Below are 21,939 nucleotides of genomic sequence, written 5' to 3' on the forward strand. Positions count from 1 at the left end.
ACCCTTGTATGAGATATTTGTTCTTTTATATAATCAGATAGTGTCAGCTGTCCTGGCTTTTTATTTCCTCTTGCTTTCCTATGAAGTGTAGGATGTTTGAACTGGTGTGTTAAAGTAGTTACCCATTTCCTTCACATTGCACATTTCTCCCTCCCCCCCCACCCCAAAAGTTACTTGCTTAGAAAGATGGTATAACTCAGAATTCCAAAATATATTTTAATTAAATGTACATGTTAGGAAAAAATAGTGGTTGAGAGACAATTGCTTCAAATAACGGGGTGCGTAGTTAGAGGAGCATAAGCTTATTTGTGCAAAGATGCTTGGATAAACTGCATGTAAGTTTACCTAAGGACATCCTTAGAGTGAATATATTTCATAGTAGAGTAAGTTCTGAAACAGTTACACAGCATTAGAAACGTCACTACATTTTGAATCCATTGCACTGATTTGAATACTGCAAAACCTGGTGTTCAGGTGCATGCAAAGCTTGCTGTGCAACACCTTTTCTTTCTCAACTAGGGTTTAAAACTAAATAAAATAAAGATTTGTTAACGCTAATGTGCGTTGGCTATCCACACACGTTAGGAGTAAAGAGCATCTGGAATTGCAGTATACATAGCCAATCTCTTTGGCAAGAACAGTAGGAATCTGGCAAAATTGGAAACAGTCCTAAATAAATTAGTCTAAACAGGAAGCTCTGTAAAGCTCGTGTTTGATGTGAACTGCCAATATGGGTCTCCATTAACTTCAGTAACGGCTTCCAGAAAACTGTCTTTCTCTCCTTCCTGCTGCTTTATATGTGCTGCTATCATTTAGTCTTTGTACAAGAGCCTCTCTGCTACTTGACCGGTGGGTTTTCTGATTGAGTGCTTGCTGTGCCCTTGTTTTTTGCTGCCGTTGCGCAGAAATCCTGGGGGATAGCAGTGCGGGGGGGGGGACGGACAAAGCATGGAAATGTGCATCTCCTTGTTAAGCTGAGGAATATGGAACTAGAAGGAAATAGCATATGAGGACCTTTATAGCAGTGGGGTTCCTGTCATGATTCTACTTGTGCATGCTTCAGTTTTCTGTTGTTGATGATGGCAACCTGAAGAGTCATTTGACGTTTTCCAACTCTAGTATGGATTCCAGTGTACCAAACACAAAAGTGAGGTGTTGAGTTAAGAGCACATGTGCTTCCCTGAAAGTGGTGACGAGGAAAGCAATGAGCTCATGTGCCTGAATCATCAACTGATGAAGCATTATTGCATTTTTGTAATCATGAGATGTGGATACTTACTTCTGTTGAATTCTGGGAACAGTAGACTATGGGCAACCCAAACACAACTTTGACTATTGCTCCTTGCCTAGATTGACTCTGTGCATCTGAATCCTGTAGAAAATGTGTCTAAGCTATAGCTGGAGACTGCGTGAACATTTCTATTATTATTATTATTATTATTATAAATAAATAAATTATTGGATGTAGAAAACTAGATGCCTTTGGGAGGGGGCAGATTTTAGGCATTGCCCTCACATCCTCCTCTTTCATGTTATCTTGGTGCTCTCTTTATGGGGGAATCTTCAGTCATGTGAGCTGTCACCTGCAGCCTGAAGAAGTATGTGCTGACCTGTATCATCTCAGTGATACTAGGCTTCAGTTTTTGCTATTCCTTGCACAAATGGGTCTAACTTGCCTCTGAATACTCACAGTCTCACAGTGCTTATTACAGGCATCTGGCTGGGCTAGATGGGCCACTGACCTGTTCCAGCAGGCTCTTCTTAAGTCTTCGTAGGTTAAGTGATGGCAAGAGAAGCGAGTAACAGCCTTGCCCTCCTAGTTGAGGCTCTTCTTTTATCTATGGTTGTTGGACCAGTTTGAGTTGCAGTCATTATTTGAGGCAGCTGCTTAGAGTATGTGGAAAAAGATGAGCTACTGATAGGAAGGACAGAGTCCTGGAAAATACCACAGTGATCAGGGCTGTCTGGATCATTCCATAGAGAACAAGGAGTGGAAGGAAAGGATTATTTGCCCCACCATAATGTTTCAATGAGTTTTTTGGACCAAATGTGAAAGTTCACCAGATTTGTGATGAACACCTACAGCTGGTGAATGATGATTGAACAGCAAGGTACACAGCCTGTGTACTTTCTAGAACTAGAGTTAGCCAATGTCTGTTGCAAGGACCTCTTTAAAAGTGTCACGTGTGCAGAGTACCGTTTTAACTTGCTCCATCTCTTCTTGAGAGAGGTGAGTCTTGGTGTAGAGGAAGGAGGAGCCCAATCAGAAGAGGCTATGCCAACATCAGCTTAATAGCATTGGTCCAGTTATTGAGTTTGCTCAGTGGGTCCCTATATAACCTTCTGGCAGTTCAATTGTCCTTGCTGCATCTTAAGTGGGTGACTCTTCCAGAAGAAAGATTACTGGAACAACAAGATGTGTTTCTCATGTTCCAAATAGCACTCTTGAAACTTGCTTCTGCAAAGTTTGGTTGCTAAATTCCAGATTCTTTCAAAGTACTGGGTGCCTGTAAGAGAGAAAGGATGCAATGGTAGGAGTCTTAATAGCACTTTATCACTGTCAGCATCGTGTGCATAGCCCATGTATCTTCCCATCTTGTGTTTCATTAATCGTTTATAACAGAGCTTGCCAAACTTTTCATGTTGGTGACACACTTTTTACACACGCATCATTTTTACACAGCAATTCAGTTTTACTAGAAAAACGAAGTTAAACGAACCCCTTTGCAGCCCCGGGAGAAGCATGGGAGCCTTTGCATGACACACCTACATACTGCAACCAACACACTAGGGTGTTGCAACATACAGTTTGGAAAGCGCTGCTTTATAACATGCAACCAACTGTTTCTGCCTGTTTGCCCATAAATCCTTCCGTGCAGTGGAACAGACTCCCATGAAAGGTGGTGGACTCTCCTTCCTGGGAGGTTTTTAAGCTGTCATTTATGATTTCTGCATTGCAGGGAGTTGGAATAGGTGACCCGCAGGGTTCCTTCCAACTCTTCACTTCTATGATTCTAAGGCAATTGGTTGTCTCCCCCTAAGTGGAGCTTAGCTGTAAAGTCCAAAAGAAAACTATTGCTGTTTCAGGAAAGTTGCAGTATTCATGAAGAACAGTGGAGAAAATGGGGGGGGGGTAGTTTTTAGAAGAATTGCAAGCGCCAGGCTGAGAGCCATGTTGTTGTTGCAGGGCAACTGCAAGCTTGACGGGAAGAGTGATGATCTGTGGAGGGGGGGGGGGGTATGCCACAGAACCTGCTGTGTTCGCTTACCTGTAATGTGTTGGAACCCACTGTGGAGCTGAAGTTGGAATACTTGTCACTGCTGTGGGGTTTACCATGTTTGTCCTTGCAGAACCAGCGGTAGTAATCATCACGCACCTAGACACAAAAGTAAAATTGCAGCTGACAGGCTCATGTTGTTAATTGTCTTCATGGTGTTCAATGTTTGTACACTACCCCTTCTACAGCCAGACAAACATAAGCAATTTGCCTTTTGGGTTTCATGTCCCAGCCCCAACCTGCCCAAACCACCCTTTGTCAAACTTGCAGTGCCAGTCCCATGTGCATTTTTCCATAAGTAAGTCCTACTGTGTTTAATGGGGCTTACTCTCAGGTAACTGTGTATAGCACTGCAGTACTGGAGATTGTTTCCCACCCATTTGCCTTTCTCCTAGTGCAGGTACCTGTTTCTTGAGCAGACAATGCAGGAGGAAGATAAAAAGTCCTTGCAGGCTGTTGAGGATAGTGAAGATATAAGACATGACGAGGGTTTGATTGCTGAATTGAAACAGGCCAAAGACCCAGGTGGTACCCAGAATACAGAGCTGGGCAATGGCTGTGATTGTGAGTACCCTGCAGGGATGAGAAGAAAGGGAACACAATTTATGAGCTGACTTGTGGAGGACACAGTCAGGATTAGCCTCTGCAGAGGAGCTAGAAAGGGCCTGGAACTTGAGACAGTCCTAGAATAACAGCGTGTTTTATACTTGTTCACAGCCAAGGTAGAATTAGTGTAGTTTAGAGAAATATATCACATCCCTTTCCACCAATCAGCTCAGTAAACTGTTAAGCATAATCTTACTGCTACATGGAAGGGCTGTTACTGTCTTTTGCTAGTTGCTAGTTACTGCCTGACGTCTTAGACTCCAGGGGGACTCTGTGGCTGCTTACCTCTGCTTTTTTAGTTTACTCATATCCGGATTGATATCGGCAAACTTCTGAGAGAGCTTCCAGACAGTAACCACAAAGACAACGGCATTCAGCTGTGCGGAAAAGATGGGAGATGGAAGTTAGCAAGACACATTCGAGATAAGAGCTGGTCTTTGGGCTGCATCTGCTGCACACACAATTTTTTTCTACCTTCCAAAAGTACATGCAGAAGGGAGGGGGATCAGTTTTCCCACACACAATGTACACAATTTCCCCCTACAAATCTGTGTAAGCCAAAACTCATGGATCGAATAGTTGGGCTGCCTGGATGATTGAAATGGGGTTTAGTTTGGTGAGTACTATCTGTCACGAAACACAGCTTGGCCAGAAAAAAATGTTCCCTGATATACATAAAATCATCTCTCTCTCCCCACCCCCAATCTCTGTAAGCCATGCCTTTGGAAAGTGGATGGAGCTGAGAATCAAGGCAGTTCTGGTTGTCTGTGTGGGGAAAATGAACTGCAGACAGCTGAGAAATGGATTCAAAGCAGTAGGTAGAGAATTGCATCCAAAGTTGAATAAAAAAAACCAACCACCACTCACTGATGCCTTTGTAAGGGTTGGATTGAAGTGTGCTAATACATGCAAGGAAAGGGTAAAGATTGTCATCAAGGAAAGAAGAATAAATGGCTATTCCTGGGATGCATTAAGCTTACCATGATAATGAGGGCAACAGGGGCCAGGAAGCTCCAAAGGAACCCTTTATCCATTTTAAGCCAGCAGCTGTGGGGGAAAGGCAGAGGGTGAATCATTTGGGATCGAACTGTCTTACCTTCTGCGTATTATGAATCTGTTTCCCCTGTCCCCTTAGAAAAGCATTTTCCTTCACATGTGATCTCACTGCTAATCATTTATTTATTTCAGTTATTTGTATACTACCCTTCACAATTATTTATCCCGTGGCAATTTACAATGTATTTTAAAACACAGCTGTAGGAAATATAACTTCCCAGTACTTTTTAAAATACAAGCAATTAAAATGCATGAAATGATCGAAATATGGTTGCTGCCCCGTATTTCTGGAGTGCTACAGATGCGAAGCTCCTCTGCTTTGTTGCCACCTATTGTTAGTGTACACTGAGAACATCCTTCATGGAATTTTTAACACAGTCAGTTTGATGTGGGAGAAGGTTGTCCTTAAGGTTTACAGGTCCCAAACTATGAAGTGCTTTAAATGTCAAAACCAGCATCTTGAGTTGAGCTTGGAAGTAAACCAATAAGCAAGTACATACATTTCTCAAATCTGGCAAGATGTGATCTCATACCTTGTCCCTAATCAAAATGTTGGCTGCTACATTTTGAGCTACTTATCTTTTCCCGACCATTTTCAAGGGCGGCCCCATTGAGTACTTTAAATGAAATTGTACCAGGCTCTGGAATACCTAGTGCAAAAACACTCCCTGCCCTGCAGGGGTTGCTGTTGGCAAAGTAGTATATGCTGCTAGAAAGGCCTTATGCAACCTGTGCCTCAAGCTGGATCAACGAGTACTCCAAAGCTGAGAACCTGATATTTCAGATGCACATACAGAGGCTTGGTGCTCCAGAACAGCAGCTGTGCTTTGCTTGTCCATGCTGAGCCCTCTTACCTCAGTATAAAATCAAACATTTTTATTACACACTACTAACATGCTACCCAGCTGTCCCCACAGGATCTGGTATCCTGAGTTCTACTGGACAATTACTCTCTAGTTCACATGGGTGCACACCAAAACCCCAGGACTTACTTTCTTAGGTTGCCATAGCCCTCGCTATTGACAGCAGCTGAGATGCCCACCACGATGGCTGGGATTCCATATCCTACAAGGAAGATGTGCCAGTGCCTGAGGCTGTGAGTATTGAAGACCTTGACGACCATCAGGTAGAGCTCCATGCCTTCCAGCAGCATCCAGCAGAAGACCGAGAGGAAGAAGAAATGCAGCAGCCCAGCCACTACAGCACAAGTTGTCTGGGGAGGGGAGACAGAGCCAGGGGGAGGTTGTGAAAGGGGCTACTTTTTTGGGGGGGATGCATAAGGTCCCCAAATCCAAAGGGAGGAAAATCCAGCTGCCTACTTGTTTGGGGAAGAACTTGAATTGGTACTTTGCAAACTGAAATGGTCCGTACTGGAGATCTGCTGCTACACCACGGTATCAAGCAATCCTTCCCTTGCCTCTAAATGATATGGCAGCTGCCAATGTTTGACATTGTGACACAAACTGCCTTTCTGGCAAATGCCCCTGCCGTTTTGATAGAGGTTTCACAATGCAGCTCGTTTCTATCATCAGCTTTGGACATGATGATGATGCAAGGGGAACAGGTTGAGCCAAGTGCCTTGCACTTTTGTCCCACCTCTTCACCTACTGCAAAAACATTCTTTGCTTCTCCTTCAACATGGTGTCCATATCCCATAAAGCTGTCCCACATCGGGAGACCCCCACACCCAGAGGGAGATTCAAAAATGGAAATATGACAAAACAGGAATTGCAAGGTGCTTCCTGTTCCCACCGCATCATTGCCACATACTACAGCCTGCTGTGGCCATCAGTTCCTTAGTCTCCTTAGCTCCCTCCCAAGCACAGGGTCTTTGTAATGCTGTCAGCAAGGGCTGTAGTCAAGGGATGCTCACTAGCCTGAGTAAGAAGGCAGGAGCTCCCCTTGTCAGCAGAGGTGCTATCAGAGGGCCCTGGGCTACCCATTCACCCCCAATTGTTTCCCTTGGAATAGCTCTGGTCATATAGCTCCCTGTGTGCATGCTAGCAGGCCATCCTGGCCAGTTACCTGGTTGCCAGTGTTCCCAGCACCCATGAGGAATATGACGTCGCCAACGAAGAGGGCCAGGCAAAGGTGGAGGTGGATGGTGGTGCGGATACCTCGGATGGCACGGCAGAACAAGAAGGTGAGGATGGACAGGAACAGGCAGATCAGAGACACAACCAGCCCAATCTTGGTGATGATATCCAGGCCCCAGTCCTGCCACAATGACAAAAGATTGAGCCCGTGCAATACAAGCCAAGTCTTAGGGGAAATTTGGCATAACCGGCTGATTACCCAAAAAGGACCTCCCCACCAAAGACACTGCTAATAATAAGCTGAAGGGCAGTCTCAGTTCCTAGTATCTAGGAGGCAATGTTTTGAAGCCACTGGAAACTTCCATGGGAAGAAGGGTCAGAAGTCCTGTTATCTAGACTGAACCTCTCCTTGCTCTTTGGACAACCTGCTTTGGCTCCTACATCATCTCCACAAAACACCAGGGACCGTAACTCCTAGTCTTGGTTCTGACCTAGCCTCAAGCAGTTGTGAGTCCTTGGGCTTCAGAGTACCTGCAGCCTCTCTCTTTCCCCTCTAGTCACTGCATACACTCCCTCCTTAGCTTCATGCTCAGCCAAGTGAGCTGAGCCAAAGCCAGGAGCACGAGTGTCTCCTCTGGGTCATCCCCCAGTCCTTACTCTCTGTACCCAGCTAGCATCTCTGCTTCCTCCTGCTGTTGCCATGCTGATCTTGAACTTCCTGGCCTTCACAGTGGAGGATTAGGCCCCACGTAAGTAGCCTAGAGCACAGATAGGGAGCCTGTGGTGCCTCAAATATCTCCCCCTTGATGACTAGTCATGCTGCCTGAGGGAGTTCGGCAACATCTGGAGGGCCAGAGGCGTCCCATCTCTGGGCTGGGAAATGGAAGGGCAGCAGCGAGGCAATTGCTCCAAAAGCTGTTGCTTGCTGAGGCAAGTGTCCTCTGCTTCCCACCGTTAAAAAAATGCCACTACCCTCACAGTGTGCCCCCCCCCCCATTTCTCGTTGTTGGTTTCTGCCTTGTGTGCAGGTTTGAACATGTGCACAACACTAAGAAAGAGAGCAGGCCATGCCTCCAGCCAGCGCTTCACCCCACGGACCCCAGCAGGTGCTTGTGTGAGCCAAGCAGCTGACTCTGTGTCTGCTAAAAAGCCATCTGATGCACATTCATTATCTGTGCTGCTGGTGTGACATCAAGAGAAGAAACTCTCATATCCCTGCAAAGTCAGCTCCTTCAGGGCGACTTCAGATGCAGCCCTCAAACAGCAAGGACAAGTCTCTGCTTCCCACACATTTGTGGTATAACATACAAAAATGGAAGATCTACATCTCCCCTGTGATACGGCTGTGGCCACTCGGTATGTGTGGGATGCACGCAGTCCAGCACAGGAAAAGGTGTGCAAGTTTTCCCTTTAGATTTTTTCCTCTGGGAACACAAATAGTGAATCAATCATGTTCACTTTGGCACTTCTTGTAATGTCTCTGTCACTCCACCTCTCTCAAGCGTATATGAAGTCTCTGAATCACTGCTTGCATCCAACACTGCCGTTGCAGGAGCGAAACAGGCTTCTGCTTATGCAACAGGACTTCCCCTTCCTCTTCTCCCCACTGTAATCCTCAAAACGCTGCTCCAGAGGTTTGGGGGACTCTGGGAAATATTTTGAGTGCATACAGGGGGAGAAAGTGAAGTCCACTCATGCAGTGTTGGATACAACCCACTCTAATGTCTCCTCCTGACTGCAGTACATGGGAAGATGATGTCTCAGTGGCCAGGAAAATGAAAGGGCTTTTGGACTCACCTCCACATCATAGAAGGCCATGAGGACAGCAAAGCTGGTGAGGTGGTCGCACCGGCAGTGTGTGCTGGTGTCAGTGCTGGTGTCCAGGCGTGTGCAGCCTTCCTGAGACCAGTGTCCACTGCCATTGACAGGCTTCCAGAAGGCACAAATCACCTGCTGGTCAGGCTTTGATTCCTAAGAAAAAAGTGGGAGGGAAGCATCTTGAGGTACCTGGAGGTTAGGAGCAGCGGAGTAGTATTCTTGGTAACTTGATACTACAGATATGTACATGTACACAGAATGGGAGGGAGCATAAACAGTCTGAACTTAATGCTGATAATATGGATCAATGAGATGTCAACATCTGCTCATGGGAGCTGGACAGAAGAGGACTGAGAAAAGGCCCTTCTTTTCTGGCATGTCTGCTTCCTCGTGTAAAAGGGCGAAGGAAATGGCCCGCACAGAGTATTGGCGATGGCGGGCAAAGGGGAAATGGAGAATTATGTACTCACTGCTGTCCGGTGACTGAAGTTGAAAAAGACAGGGGCCCTCAAGGCTGTGGTTTCATTGTGGCCCACAAAAGCAGAGGCCACCGTGGACAGGACCTCATAGTTGGGCTTGCCTGGCACCTGTGCACATTGTGGGGACTTCCCCACTCGCTCCCATTCTTTTCCTTCAACGTGAGCATCAGCCAGGATGGGCCCCAGCCTGTGGTAGGAGAGCAGGCCGGCCAGACCCAAAGCTGAAAAGAGAAAAGTATTAGTCAGAACTGAAGAACTAAACAGGTGCTGGTATGATGAAAACTAAAGGCTTTATGCGCAGCAGAATGAGGTGACAAGAATCCTGAAAGGGGAGAAAAGACTCTACTGTTTTATTTAGCAGCTAGAAGGATATCAGAATTTTGAGTTGCTCTCTATGAAGATAGAGGAAAAAACACTGCAACTAGGACAGCAGGAATTGGGTTGGGGTGCAGCCTCCCACTTGCTTCATATGCTTAAAAATTGTTTTTTTTTACAGGGAATATTTTACAGGGGAAAACATTATGGGAGGTGGGGAGACACCCCCACCTACAATCTTGTGGTATGGTCTGTTCTTTCACCCTATTGTGCTGCATGTGTGGACTAGGCCTAAGCAATATCAACACAGGGAAAGCTCCCTCTGCTTCCCTTTAAAAATGTTCGAACCGCCTTGGATCAAGCTGTGGCTAAGGAAGGGTTGCTGTAACTCAGTTGCAGAGAACCTATTATGCACGCAGGAGGTCTCAGATTCAATACTTGGCATCTCCAGGTACAAAACTCTGGAAAGCTACTGCCAGTTAGTTGTCAACCAGGGATGGAGAGCCTTTTACAGCCTGAGGGCTGCATTTCTGCCTAGATAACCTAAGGGAGAATTAAGTACTCACTGGTGTGACTAGCTGGTGAGGCCAGAGGCAAAAGTGTGTGGAGCAATGAATGCAAATTTCACCTTTGTATAGTAGGCTAGTTTCTATACACACACCCCCTCCAGCCAGCCAAGGAAGAGGCATTATCAAGAGTTCAAGGACACATTCTGGCCAGGCAAAAACAATCAGGGTACAAAACAGGACCAGCGTAGGAAAGTTTCAAAGGCTAGACAGAGAAGCCCTGATTCCCCACTTTGGGTGCAGACAATGCTGAGCTGGAAGGACCAATGGCCCTGAACAGTGTAAAACAGTTTCCTATGCAGGCTGAAGGTGCATCTAGTCCAGCATTTGGAATTGTAGATGGTGTGTATGAGCAAGAGAAGAGGATTAATTCCTTCTTCCTCTCTTTATGGGATCCTCAGAGCACCTGCCTGGCCACTGCTGCAAAAAGATGGCTCCTCAGAAGCCCATGCCTCTGGGGGCGCTAAGAGTCTACTCTTCTTTGTGACGTGGTACGCATTCAGAGCTTCTGAACGCGGAAGCTGCATTTTGCTATCAATGGTGGACCCATTACGTAGGAAGTTCCTGAATTATGTATATGCTATGTGAAGAATGCTCCCTTTTGCCCACCCTAAATATTCTGCCAATCCTATTGGTAACCCTGTTTTTCTTAAAATAAAGTTTTTTAACAGGCCTTTCCACTCAGTTGTCTCTTTCTTTTTTGTCTCATAAGTTGAAATGCCCCAAGCACTTCTGCTTCTCCCAACACATTCTTAGACTGGCTATTGAGGCAGCTGCTCTCAAGCTTTCACCACCTGCATCCCACACCTTGACAGCAATAGAGCTATTTGTGGAGAACCTGTGGTTCTCCAATTGCTGTTGGAGTACAAGTCCCATCATGTTAACTAGCGCAGGTGGGGGGCTGAAACAACCTCGAGAGAGCCACAGGCTCCCCATCCCTGGCACTGGGAAACTGCATTCTTTGTAAAAAAAGATACAGTCGCCTCAGGTTGACTCTCTGGCATAGGGATTTCTAAGCGCTGCATTCCATCACCCCAAGTAGATAAGGAGGAGATATTAAACATATGACCTGGCAGCCCTCAAGTTAGTTTACAAGATGAAATTCAATATACAAAACAGTACCATTCAAAATAGTAACAATAAAATGAAATGGCATTGTCCTGATCTAGCTATGGAGCTCCATAGGCATACACAGGCTTGTTTGCATGTGGACATCACCTGCAGATGGTGAACACACATAAATTAGCTGTGCATGGAAATGTGGATTCCCCATCTCTATCGCCCTACCCCACCACAAAATACAAAGCCTGGCCGTTGAAGCTGCGTCCTCAGGGAAGCTGGCTCTTCTCCATTGCCCCTTCCCAGCTTTTCCTGTCAGCTGAAAGCCTCTTGCTGCGGGCCACAGCTGCATCTGTACTCTAGCCCCTTTGTGGTGTACATGGGGTTCCCTTACCTTCACCTTCTTTGCTTGCTGCTTCCCAGTTTAGCTCCATTTGGACAGAATCCTGCAGCAGCCATGCTGGACTCTGGCTTCGGTTCCCAGCTGTCCTGATGTCCATGGTCAACTCTGGAGTGAATGAAAAAAACCCAGGCCGAGTTTGACAGCCAGCAGAAAAGACAACACCCCAGGAACATCTGTCACTTTCCTCAAAAGCTGCTCCACTTGTAGTCTCTCCCACCATGGGAAAGATCTTGCATGCCACAAAGAAGAACTGGGAAAGGAGGGAAGAACGTTCCTGATGATTCCAGTGGCACCCTGAAAGGGTCACAGGGTGCACAGCCAAGGGAGCCAACATGGTGCCCTTCAGATGCCTTAGGGACTCCAAGAGCCATCATTCCTGGTCATTGGGTCATGCATGCTGGGGCTGATGGGAGTTGGAGTCCCAACAACATCTGGAAGGCTACCCCGGGAGATAGGGTAGGTACACCTGCAATGAGTGGGGGAACAGGAAAATCCCAACCTCTGCCACCGAGGGAACCCTCAGGTCACATGCAAACGCTCTGCACACCAACCTGTTCCATTGCTGCTCCCGGTGCTCACAGTGTTTTTGGGTAAAGCGAATGCTAGAACTCTGAGCAGGACCTCCACAGTTTCCAACATCTCAGTGACGAAACGGTGCCCCTGCTCCTTGTTCCCACTTGGCATCAGAGCCACGAGGTCATCCAGCAGTGCCAGCAGACTCTTGAGAATGAAGATAGGATGTCATCAGCTCTCAAGGGAAAAAGCTGCCACCATTATGGTCCAGACACTCAAAACACACAGAGCAGAGATGGTCAACCCTAGTCTGATTAATCAGCTGCAAGTGCATGCAAGCACTGAGAGGGTAGATTTCGACCGTGTGTTGCTTGTTCAGCACGTGGGAAAAGGGAAGGTAGTTCTGTGAATACTAAATACTAATAGGAGGTAAGACAGTGTTCTAACCATCCTTCCATATGTAGCAAGATTTCAAATTGAAATTTTCAGTGATGGGGGGGGGGGGGATGACACCACTGGGTTATAGGCACTTTTGGCTGCCAAGTCATTACAGCAGATTGCAACAGATTTTGGATTTGCAAGTTACAGGATCGTTGAGTAGAGTTCTGTCTGAAGCCACTGAACCACTTGGCAAAGGAGGGGTAGGTGTGTGTGTGTGTGTGTGTGTGTGTGTGTGTGTGTGAACAGAAAGTGTGTGCATTCCTACCCTTATACATTGCATCCTCCTTTACGCTCTTGATAGAATTTTGTATCATTTATGTCATTGCTTCCCACTGTTCTTTGGGCCACTGCCTCCCTGGCTCCATAAACTCATCCTCAGTGCCCACTACCCTACAAAAAAAACTATTCAGAATAGCGGTTTACACCAGTGTTTCCCAAATTTGGGTCTCCAGCTGTTTTTTTGTACTACAACTCCCATCATCCCTAGCTAGCAAGAGCAGCGGTCAGGGACAATGGGAACTGTTGTCCAAAAATACCTGGAGACCCAAGTTTGGGAAATACTGGTTTACACAACCCACTAAAAAAAGATAATAACACAATAAAGTTCAATACAGGAACAATTATTTGCACATTTATTCAAAATTAAATTTGAATTATTTTGTTTAATTAATTCAACAAAATTAATGAACTTGATCAACTAATACAGTGGTACCTCGGGTTAAGTACCTAATTCGTTCCAGAGGTCCGTACTTAACCTGAAACTGTTCTTAACCTGAAGCACCACTTTAGCAAATGCGGCCTCCTGCTGCTGCCGCGCCACCGGGGCACGATTTCTGTTCTCATCCTGAAGCAAAGTTCTTAACCCAAGGTAATATTTCTAGGTTAGCGGAGTCTGTAACCTGAAGTGTATGTAGCCTGAAGCGTATGTAACCCGAGGTACCACTGTACCAGCTTTTCAAAGTCTGATAGTCATTTACACCTCCAGCATATGGTCTGAGTGTTATCTCACTTGATGTTTTGCATTTCGGAAGAAATACAATTGACTAAAGTAGCAATGTTTATTTTGGCTCATGTTGTGAACAGCAATAACTTTCTGGTAGTTAATTGTTCCAATGGTGGCTTATTCTTATCCTCTTAGCTACCAATGGAAATGCACCAAATTTTGCTGTGCAAATAGAAGTTTTGTCTACTGACTACCAGTTGAAGTTTGTCCAACCCTCTCTACCATTTTTTAAAATGCTCATAAATAAACAAAAATTGACGCAGCTGGGATTGATCTAATTCAGCCCTGTAAACCGAACTGGTCTTGCCAATATTGTGCAAACATTTGCATCAGTATGGGGAGGATGGAGGGCTCCATAAACATGTACAGTGCAGTGGTAGGGAATGTAAACTTAAAATGTTTTTGTTTCAGTATACTTCTTTAAAGGCTGCTGCTTTTGTTAATTGCTGCTGGTGTTTAGCTGCTATTATTTAGGGTTAAGTCAGAACAATATGGCTTTAACTGGATGATGACGACGACGACTTATGAAGGGTTGTTTCCAGCTAAATTATACTCAAGAGAAGATCCTCTGAAATGACTGGACCTCAGTCAGTCATATCCAATCATTTCAATTGGTATGCTCTGAGTAGGACTAACATTGGAGACTGCCCAAAATTTTGAACACCACTCATGTCCTAAAAGGCTGTGTTTAGTTCAGCAATAAATAAAGTAAAATAAATGGAAAAACTGCTGCGGGAGAGGAGAGGGCATTAAGGCAGAACAGCCAGTGAAGAGAAGGTCACAACCAGCGTGTGTAAGGAGAAAAGCACAGCTGTGCATGTGCATGGGGGTAAACTGAATGAAATTTTGCCCTTAAGATTTAAGAAGAATCTTTAATCACTGATAGTGCTGTATTTTGGTATTATTCTGTCTGACCCATTGCTAAACATTCCCAGCACCAGTGTCTCTGGCCCTCCAGATGTTGTTGGACCCCAATGCCCGCCAGTCCCAGTCAACATGGCCAGTGGTCTGTGATGTGGCAGCTGATGACAAAAGCAATGTCTGCAGGGCTCACAGGTCCTGCACTCCTGTCCTGCACCCAGAACTAGACCACAACCATTTTGTTTAGACAACCTTTTGGTTAGTGTGAAATGGAAAGTAGAACCAGGTCATTTAAAAAAACAAATATGCTTTCCCTCATTCGCTTGCTCTACAGGGGCAGGAAATGCGCACATATATATATATAGATACACGTGTGTGTGTGTGTGTGCGCGCGTGTGTGTATTTGAGAATCACTTACTAAAATGGTCTTAAAGGCAGCTTCATGTGCAACATTTGCACGTGTTCCTGCACTGTGCAGACTTGTGCAATATGGGTACACCCTGCAGAGACTCCCCATTTGTTGCAATTACTGCTTCAGTGGGAAAACATATCCTCTCCTCATGGAAAATGTACGAAGCACCATTTTTCTTACAGGGAAGTGATGGTTGGCTAGAAAGCACTACTTGTTGGCCTCTGTTTCCACTTATTTTTAGAGCAGCACATTCTGCTAAGCCCTGCAGCTCTGACCTTTGGAGCAAAGGCAAGTGTTAAAGAAGGCAAAGGCGAAACCAGCTTGAAACATACCTGCAGCTGCTTCTTTGCATCTGTTGCCCCTTGCATTTCCAGCAATGAATCGCAGAGATGCTTCCTTTTTGCTCTGAAGTCACAGAGGAGTGCCTGGAAAACAATCCCCACAAAACTTTAAATTGCTGCGCCTGTTTAATCCTACGGGCCAAGCAAGGAAGCAGCATTCACATCTCTTTAGTGCTGGTACACTTGATTTTTAAAATAACAAACAGCTGGCGCCAGGAGACTCTGATCCAGATCAGGATCATGGCATGAGACGCACTTTAAGTCCTTTGCCCCGGCCTCTGTCCCAGACTGAACAGACGGCCCCCACGACAGCTCTTTGCAATGGGAGGGAAGCTGCAAAGGGCTAATGCTGTGGACTGAGCAGCTGTGTCACAAATACAAGAGGAAAGAGGCCCTAGGAAATGCAGAGAGCGAGATTCAAGACAAACGGCTGTAATCCAGCACACAGCTACATGCGCACCTATTTAGGACAAGTGGGCACAAAGTGACAGCCAGTATTTTGTTCTGACATTTAGCAGCAATGCTCAAATTTCCCTATAAAGTAGTTTAAACGTTCCCACTTTCAGTAAGCTGGGGCTTTATGAGGATGCTTTCAGGGAAGCAAATCACAGATGTTTTAATTCAGAAGGTTGGCGGTTCGAATCCCCGCCACGGGGTGAGCTCCCGTTGCTCGGTACCTGCTCCTGCCAGCCTAGCAGTTCGAAAGCACGTCAAAGTACAAGTAGATAAATAGGTACCACTCTGGTGGGAAGGTAAACGGCATTTCCGTGCGCTGCTCTGGTTCGCCAGAAGCGGCTTAGTCATGTTGGCCACATGACCCGGAAGCTGTACGCCGGCTCCCTCGGCCAATAAAGCGAGATGAGCGTCGCAACCCCAGAGTCGGTCACAACTGGACCTAATGGTCAGGGGTCCCTTTACCTTTACCTAATTATCTTTGTAGGAAATTCCTGGGGTTTAAATTCCACAAGCTCTTCTTTTAAAAGTCATGAATATCCCCCTCTGCCCTGTCTCAATGGACAAACAGGACAGGACTGTCTTTAGAAAAGTAGCATCCTGAGAATCTCAGCTAAGTTTTTTGTAAAGTTTCTAGTCCTTAAGATGGCAGTGCAAACATGATTAAGTGTAAGTAGGAAGTACCTCGAGGGAATTTCCACCATCAGTGTATGACAGCAACCAAGTTTCCAATGGTTACAGGGTGCCATGAACAACTTTTTGCCTCTTCCCATGGCTAATGTAAAGTATGCCAATTAAACACTATATCCAAATCTTCACAATTTGTATCATTTACCGTATTTTTCGCACCATAGGACGCAGTTTTTCCGTCTTAAAAACTAAGGGAAAACTCTGTGCATCCTATGGAGCGAATGCAGGAGGGGAGGCAAGCGGAAAAAGCCCCCAAGAGCCACACAGAAGCTTCGCGCGGCTCTTGCGGGCTTTTCCCCAGGAGGGAGAAGGGACTGACGCGGCCAGTCAGTCCCTTCTCCCTCCTCTGGAAAAGCCTTGCGCAATCTCTCCAGTCATGGGAGGCTGTGCAAGCCTAAAGAGGAAGCCCGGGCAGCGAGCGCGAGCCATCCCGCTCGCTGCCCGGGCTTCCTCTTTAGCCGTGCGTGCCTCTCCAACAGCCTCTCCAGCTGCCCAAGGCTAAAGAAGCCAACTTTTAAAAAATCTCTCTATCTCTACCTCTTTTTCTTTTTTCGTCCTTTCTCCACCCCCTTATTTTCCTCTGGATCAGTGTTTTTATTTAGATTAACGTTTTAGTTTGGAGGGGGGGGGAATATTATAAAAAAGGAAACTTTGCAGCTTTTATTTTAGTATACAATAAAAACAGATTAAACAAAACACAAGAGAAGGAACAAGCATAGAAGAAGAGGAGAAAAGGGAAAGAGGGAGGATACAAAGCCATTTACCAGAGGTAGATCTTAACCCTTGCCTCACCTGGGAGCTTCTCTGGGCAGGAATTCCCTCTGCTTAAGTGGGGTGGGGGAAGAGTGGCAGGTAGGGGGGTACCTACCTAGACACTGAAGCCACATGTCTCTCCAATGAAAATTGGGAGTGGGCATTGTGTGAAGTGGCTGTGGATCTCCTGCCGCAGAAGTGTAGGACTGTATAGAGTTGGGAGGGTCACCCGAGGGTCATCTAGCCCAGCCCCCTCACAATGTAGGAATCACAGCTAAAGAACAGATGGTCCCCCAACCGCTGCTTAAAAGCCTCCAGTGGTGGAGACCCCCAACAACTTCCGAGGTCACAGAACTGCAGGGTTGGAAGGGAACCCCAGGAGTCATCTAGTCCAGCCCCGGTGGACAGCGGGCACGATCCATCCCGTTGTGCAAGGCTAAAGATGCTACTCAAGGCTAAAGAGGAAGCGCGCAGCCTGTCCGTTGCTCTTTGGGGCTGGCGGGGGGCGAATAATATTTCCCCCCTTGATTTCCCCCTCTAAAAACTAGGTGCGTTCTGTGGTCCGGTGCGTCCAATAGAGCGAAAAACACGGTATACAAGCAATGTAATGCAGCTTTCCTTAGAGAATTTTGATGGATTTGGTTCTTTTTTCAAATAACCAGATATATGCAGTTCTTGACACAACAGCCAATTACCCAAGTCAATAGAAAGCCTATGCATGTAATTAATTTGGTCTTGATTTCCAAAGTCCAATGTTAGGGACTCACCTGTTCATCTGAACAGTTATCACTTGAAGGTTCCGGGCAGCTGAATTCTGGGGAAAGGAGGACAAATTATCAGAACGTATTGCTCTCCATCCCTTTCCAAAAAGCCTTTCACATTCTGCTTGCTGTTTTTGAGAGCCAGGGGCACAATACATTGTTCCTTCTACTGAGTAACCCATAATGGCTCCAGCAGCTCCTGTTTGAGTAGCAGTAGCTAAATATGTCTGCACCAAACAACGGATATGTATTAGGGCCATGCAGCGACCACAAGATTCAACTGGTTTCTGTAGTGCTTGGAAGCAGATTGGTCTACTTCAAATCTGCTCTGTGTCATTCCAATTTAATTTAATTTTTAGGTCCGAAACTGATCTGTTAAATCCAAAGCTCTGCTTTGTCCCCATTGACTATAGTGGGGAATATAAAAATAACTATAATTTCTTTCCCTTTTCACATAAATGGATGAAATTTGCAGGAAAATGAACCCCTACACAGTGGGTTAAGCCTGCCAAATTTCAGGTAGATCCATCCAAAGGTTTTTTGTTTAGGGAACATTTAAAGGTTGCTTTTTTATTAAAGAATAAAAGTCCCCAACTTTTTTATTTTCTGCCAGAATTGGATGCAAATTGCAGGCTTAGTTGCTCCTTCTGTGGGGATGAAGCCTGTCAAATCTTGGAAATATATATGTGGTGGTTCTTCTGCAACGGCAGACTTTACTTTTAGACTTTACTTTTGGGGGGTGGGAAAAGAGACATTTTCTCCCCTCCTTTTTGTGGGCAAAAATGGGGACATGGAGGAGGTGCTATCCCCCAAGTCACTGTGACTATAGAACATTGGGAAAATAATTCACTGTGATTGAAAGCAACTTCTGTTTTTCAAAATGAAAGACTCTCCTTCCCACCCACCTCTGTTCCCCTCCCCTCCCCAGCTCTGGGTCTTTCCCCAGCCAGCTTGGTTTTGTTTCTCAGTAAAGAGTAAAACAACATATTGGGAGAACATTAAGAACCTACAGAGAGCCTGCTCAATGGCCCATCTAGTCCAACACCCTGTTCTCACACGATGCCTATGGGAAGCCCCAAAGCAGCAGCTGAGCAGCGCTCTGCCTACCTGCAATTCCCAGCCACTGGCATTCAGAGACATACTGCCTCCAACAGTGGAGGGAGAACGTAGCCGCCATAACTAGGAGCCTCCCATAGCCCTCTCCCCTCCATGAATTTGTCTAATGCCGCGCAGAGGACCTTAAGGTCCATGAATAACCATAGTTTAGAGGTCCCGGGCGCTAAGGAAGTCAGACTATCCTCCACCAGGGCCAGGGCCTTTTCAGTGATGGCTCCGACCTGGTGGAATGCTCTGGCCCATGAGACTAGGGCCCTTCAGGATTTAACCTCCTTCTGTGGGGCCTGTAAGACACAGCTATTCAACCTGGCCTTTAATTTGAATTCAGCCTGATCTTTTATTTCCCTTCTCTTCCCTCCCCCTCCCCTTTTATGAAGATTACCAGCTCTGAGACCCCACAGCTAATTCTCCCCTGGCCTCCTCGCTGGCCCAAGTAGGACTAATTCAGCCAGCTAGCCGTGGTGATTATCTAATGCTTATTAGATGGATTTCCCCTAAATTGATTTCTGAACTTTGAATTTTATTGTTATTCATGTTTTTATACTGTATTTTATGCTGCTTTTACAATTAAGTGTTTTAAATTTGTTGTCAGCAGCCCTGAGCCCAGTTTTTGAACCGGGAAGGGTATAAATAAAAATGTATTATTATTATTATTATTATTGCTCTTTTAAAGCCACCCACAACTGCCTCTTGCGGGAGCAAAAGCCACGATGCCGTGTGAAGAAGTACTTCCCTTGTTCTCTCCTGAATCCTCCACCCTTGAGCAAGAAAAGGATAAAATAAATCCACTGGTGAATGCTGTCCGTCATTTAGAAATGACCTACAGGTTCCAGCACATGTGGACGAATTCAGACTACAAGAACTCACAGCCATGGAACTTTGTTTCCATGCTTTCAAATGCTGGCCATAGCTATGGAGCAGTTAGCCCCAACTTTTTAAGGATGGGCTGGGAACTGCAACAGCACACTAAGGGAAAGATGGGGATCCTTCTTTTAGCTGGGGCCCATATGCTGGCATACCCCTTTCCCTCTGTTTCTGCTACCCCCTTCCTTCTCTTCTTCTTTCTGGCCTCCTCCTCACTCACTGGGCTGCCAGGGAACAGGACAGACAGCCCTTACCAGATGTCTGGCCTAACCACTTGCAGAGGCCTTCCCTCCCCTTTCGCTACTCCCCATCCAGATTGGCTCCCCATTCTACCCCTCCCACTCTGCATCCTTCCCACCAGGCTCCCCTCTTCAAGGGCGGCGTGTGGCCTCTCATTGTGGTTTGCTGAGTTCCCAGCTTAGTGCTGCTGCACACACCTGGGGGTGTGGGAAGAGTGCTGGCAAAAGGCATCTTTCCCCTGGGATACACCTGGCTGTCCTGGCCATACAGGCCCTACACAGCAAGGATTGGCCATTCTGGAGCCACAAGCCCCGGGAGTGCTGCTGAAACAAAGCTCCTCATCCCTGCCTGGTCTGAAGGAGCCTGAAGAAGTGGAGAGCAGAGGGTGGTTAATTGTTGTCAGTCAATCACTCAGGCTGGAAGGGGAATCTGTCAAAGCAGAGTTCCAGGGGAGTGGAAACTAGACACCCCTGTGGAGATGAGCCGTTGATGGAAGCTGTAAGGAAATAATGCACCTGGGTAGCCTAGTTAGATGTTGTCTGAGCAGAAAATGATCACTGTTAACACATCTGGAATCAAATTGTCTTTGCATGCAGGGAGCCAGTGACTGAGGCAAGGAAGGCAAGGTAAGTGTTTTCAGTGTATTGAAGTAATCAATGGACCTTTTCTGCATTTCTCCCCATGCGGATTTAACTTTACTGGAGTATTTTTTTTAAACCAAGGAATAGTGCTACATTAAAGCAAGAACAGAAGGCAAATGTATGCATCTCCCCACCCTGCATTATCTAGACTCTAGGTCTATGTTATTACACATCATGGCCTTTGACAATGTCAGCCTCCCCCCTTCCCTTAGAACACGGCCCTCTGCCCTCTCCCCCATTTCCTAGCCTCTTCCACCAGAATTTACCTTTGCATTTTGTGATGTTTTTACCCAAAGGTCCAACATCCATATACTGGAAGTACCCTGATGGGCACGTACACAGAAAGCTCCCCTCGACGTTTTCACATTGGGCACTTTCATGACAAATATTTTGTTTACATTCATCAATATCTGAAAAGGGGGGGGGAGGGGAGAGAAACAACAACATGAGAATAATAAATCTGAAAAGGGAAACGAGAGGAAGAAGTAAGAAACAACCAAGTTGTGTCCTAGCATTCAACAATCTGTTGAGCCAACCGGGGGTGTCTTTGGGGACAAGGCAACAAGATAGAATTGCAACTGTGTGAATTCAGTTCTGCTGCAATGCATTCCGCATTATTCCGTGGCTGAAATTCAACTAAGTTTTATTAACGAACACAACTAAATCAGGCCCATTAATTTCAATAGGTCTACTCCGAGTTAAACTTAGTTGACTATCACCCCATATAACATTTTTATGATGATTCTGTAAAACAGTGTATTTATTTAGATTTCTCACCTGACCTTCATCAGAGCATGCTGTCAGACCAGGGCACAATCACAGACTTAAAATAAAAATACAGCAACAGCAGATCCAGAACAAATAAACAATAAAATAACATTGACAGATAGAGTTAAGACTTGGGGCAGTTAAATAGGCATCTACAAAGGCTTTCTGGAAAAGATAGGTTTTCAACTTGGGTACCAAAAAATCTGCAGTGTAGTGCAACCACATGAATTGCACCCAGGCTAAAGTATATGCCTTGAACCGTTCCTTTGGGTGCTAGTTCTCCATCTTGATGCTGAACTGCAAAACTATTGTGGGACGGTCTTCCAGTGTCACGTGGGTGAGAATGATACTGACAAAGGAAGGGTCCGCATTATTATTTGAGCCTGGAAGATGCTTCACACAAGGACTTCCCATTTGAATATGCCAAATCCTCTCCTGTTGATAGGATTGGAAAGTCCCTGTGTGC

At 45.9% G+C, this 21,939-nt stretch overlaps 1 protein-coding gene across 2 annotated transcripts in view; it reads right to left on the reverse strand.

Annotated features, from left to right (window-relative positions):
* Window positions 1–202: 202 nt before the first annotated feature.
* ADGRE5 (adhesion G protein-coupled receptor E5) overlaps window positions 203–21,939 on the reverse strand; it is a 47,087-nt gene continuing 25,350 nt past the window's right edge. For both annotated transcript variants that reach the window (XM_083717601.1, XM_083717602.1), the window contains 14 exons: window positions 20,972–21,115; window positions 17,851–17,897; window positions 15,179–15,271; window positions 12,168–12,336; window positions 11,608–11,721; window positions 9,265–9,494; window positions 8,774–8,947; window positions 6,966–7,157; window positions 5,933–6,153; window positions 4,865–4,931; window positions 4,170–4,261; window positions 3,683–3,851; window positions 3,270–3,377; window positions 203–2,507 (listed from right to left, as the gene is read on the reverse strand). In XM_083717601.1, the coding sequence (XP_083573727.1) occupies window positions 2,475–2,507; window positions 3,270–3,377; window positions 3,683–3,851; window positions 4,170–4,261; window positions 4,865–4,931; window positions 5,933–6,153; window positions 6,966–7,157; window positions 8,774–8,947; window positions 9,265–9,494; window positions 11,608–11,721; window positions 12,168–12,336; window positions 15,179–15,271; window positions 17,851–17,897; window positions 20,972–21,115 (1,853 nt within the window). In that variant the 3' untranslated portion in view covers window positions 203–2,474. The remainder of the gene's footprint in view (window positions 2,508–3,269; window positions 3,378–3,682; window positions 3,852–4,169; window positions 4,262–4,864; window positions 4,932–5,932; window positions 6,154–6,965; window positions 7,158–8,773; window positions 8,948–9,264; window positions 9,495–11,607; window positions 11,722–12,167; window positions 12,337–15,178; window positions 15,272–17,850; window positions 17,898–20,971; window positions 21,116–21,939) is intronic.

This window comes from Podarcis gaigeae (genome assembly GCF_964106915.1).
Source record: "Podarcis gaigeae genome assembly, chromosome: 2".
NCBI classification, from domain to species: domain Eukaryota; kingdom Metazoa; phylum Chordata; class Lepidosauria; order Squamata; family Lacertidae; genus Podarcis; species Podarcis gaigeae.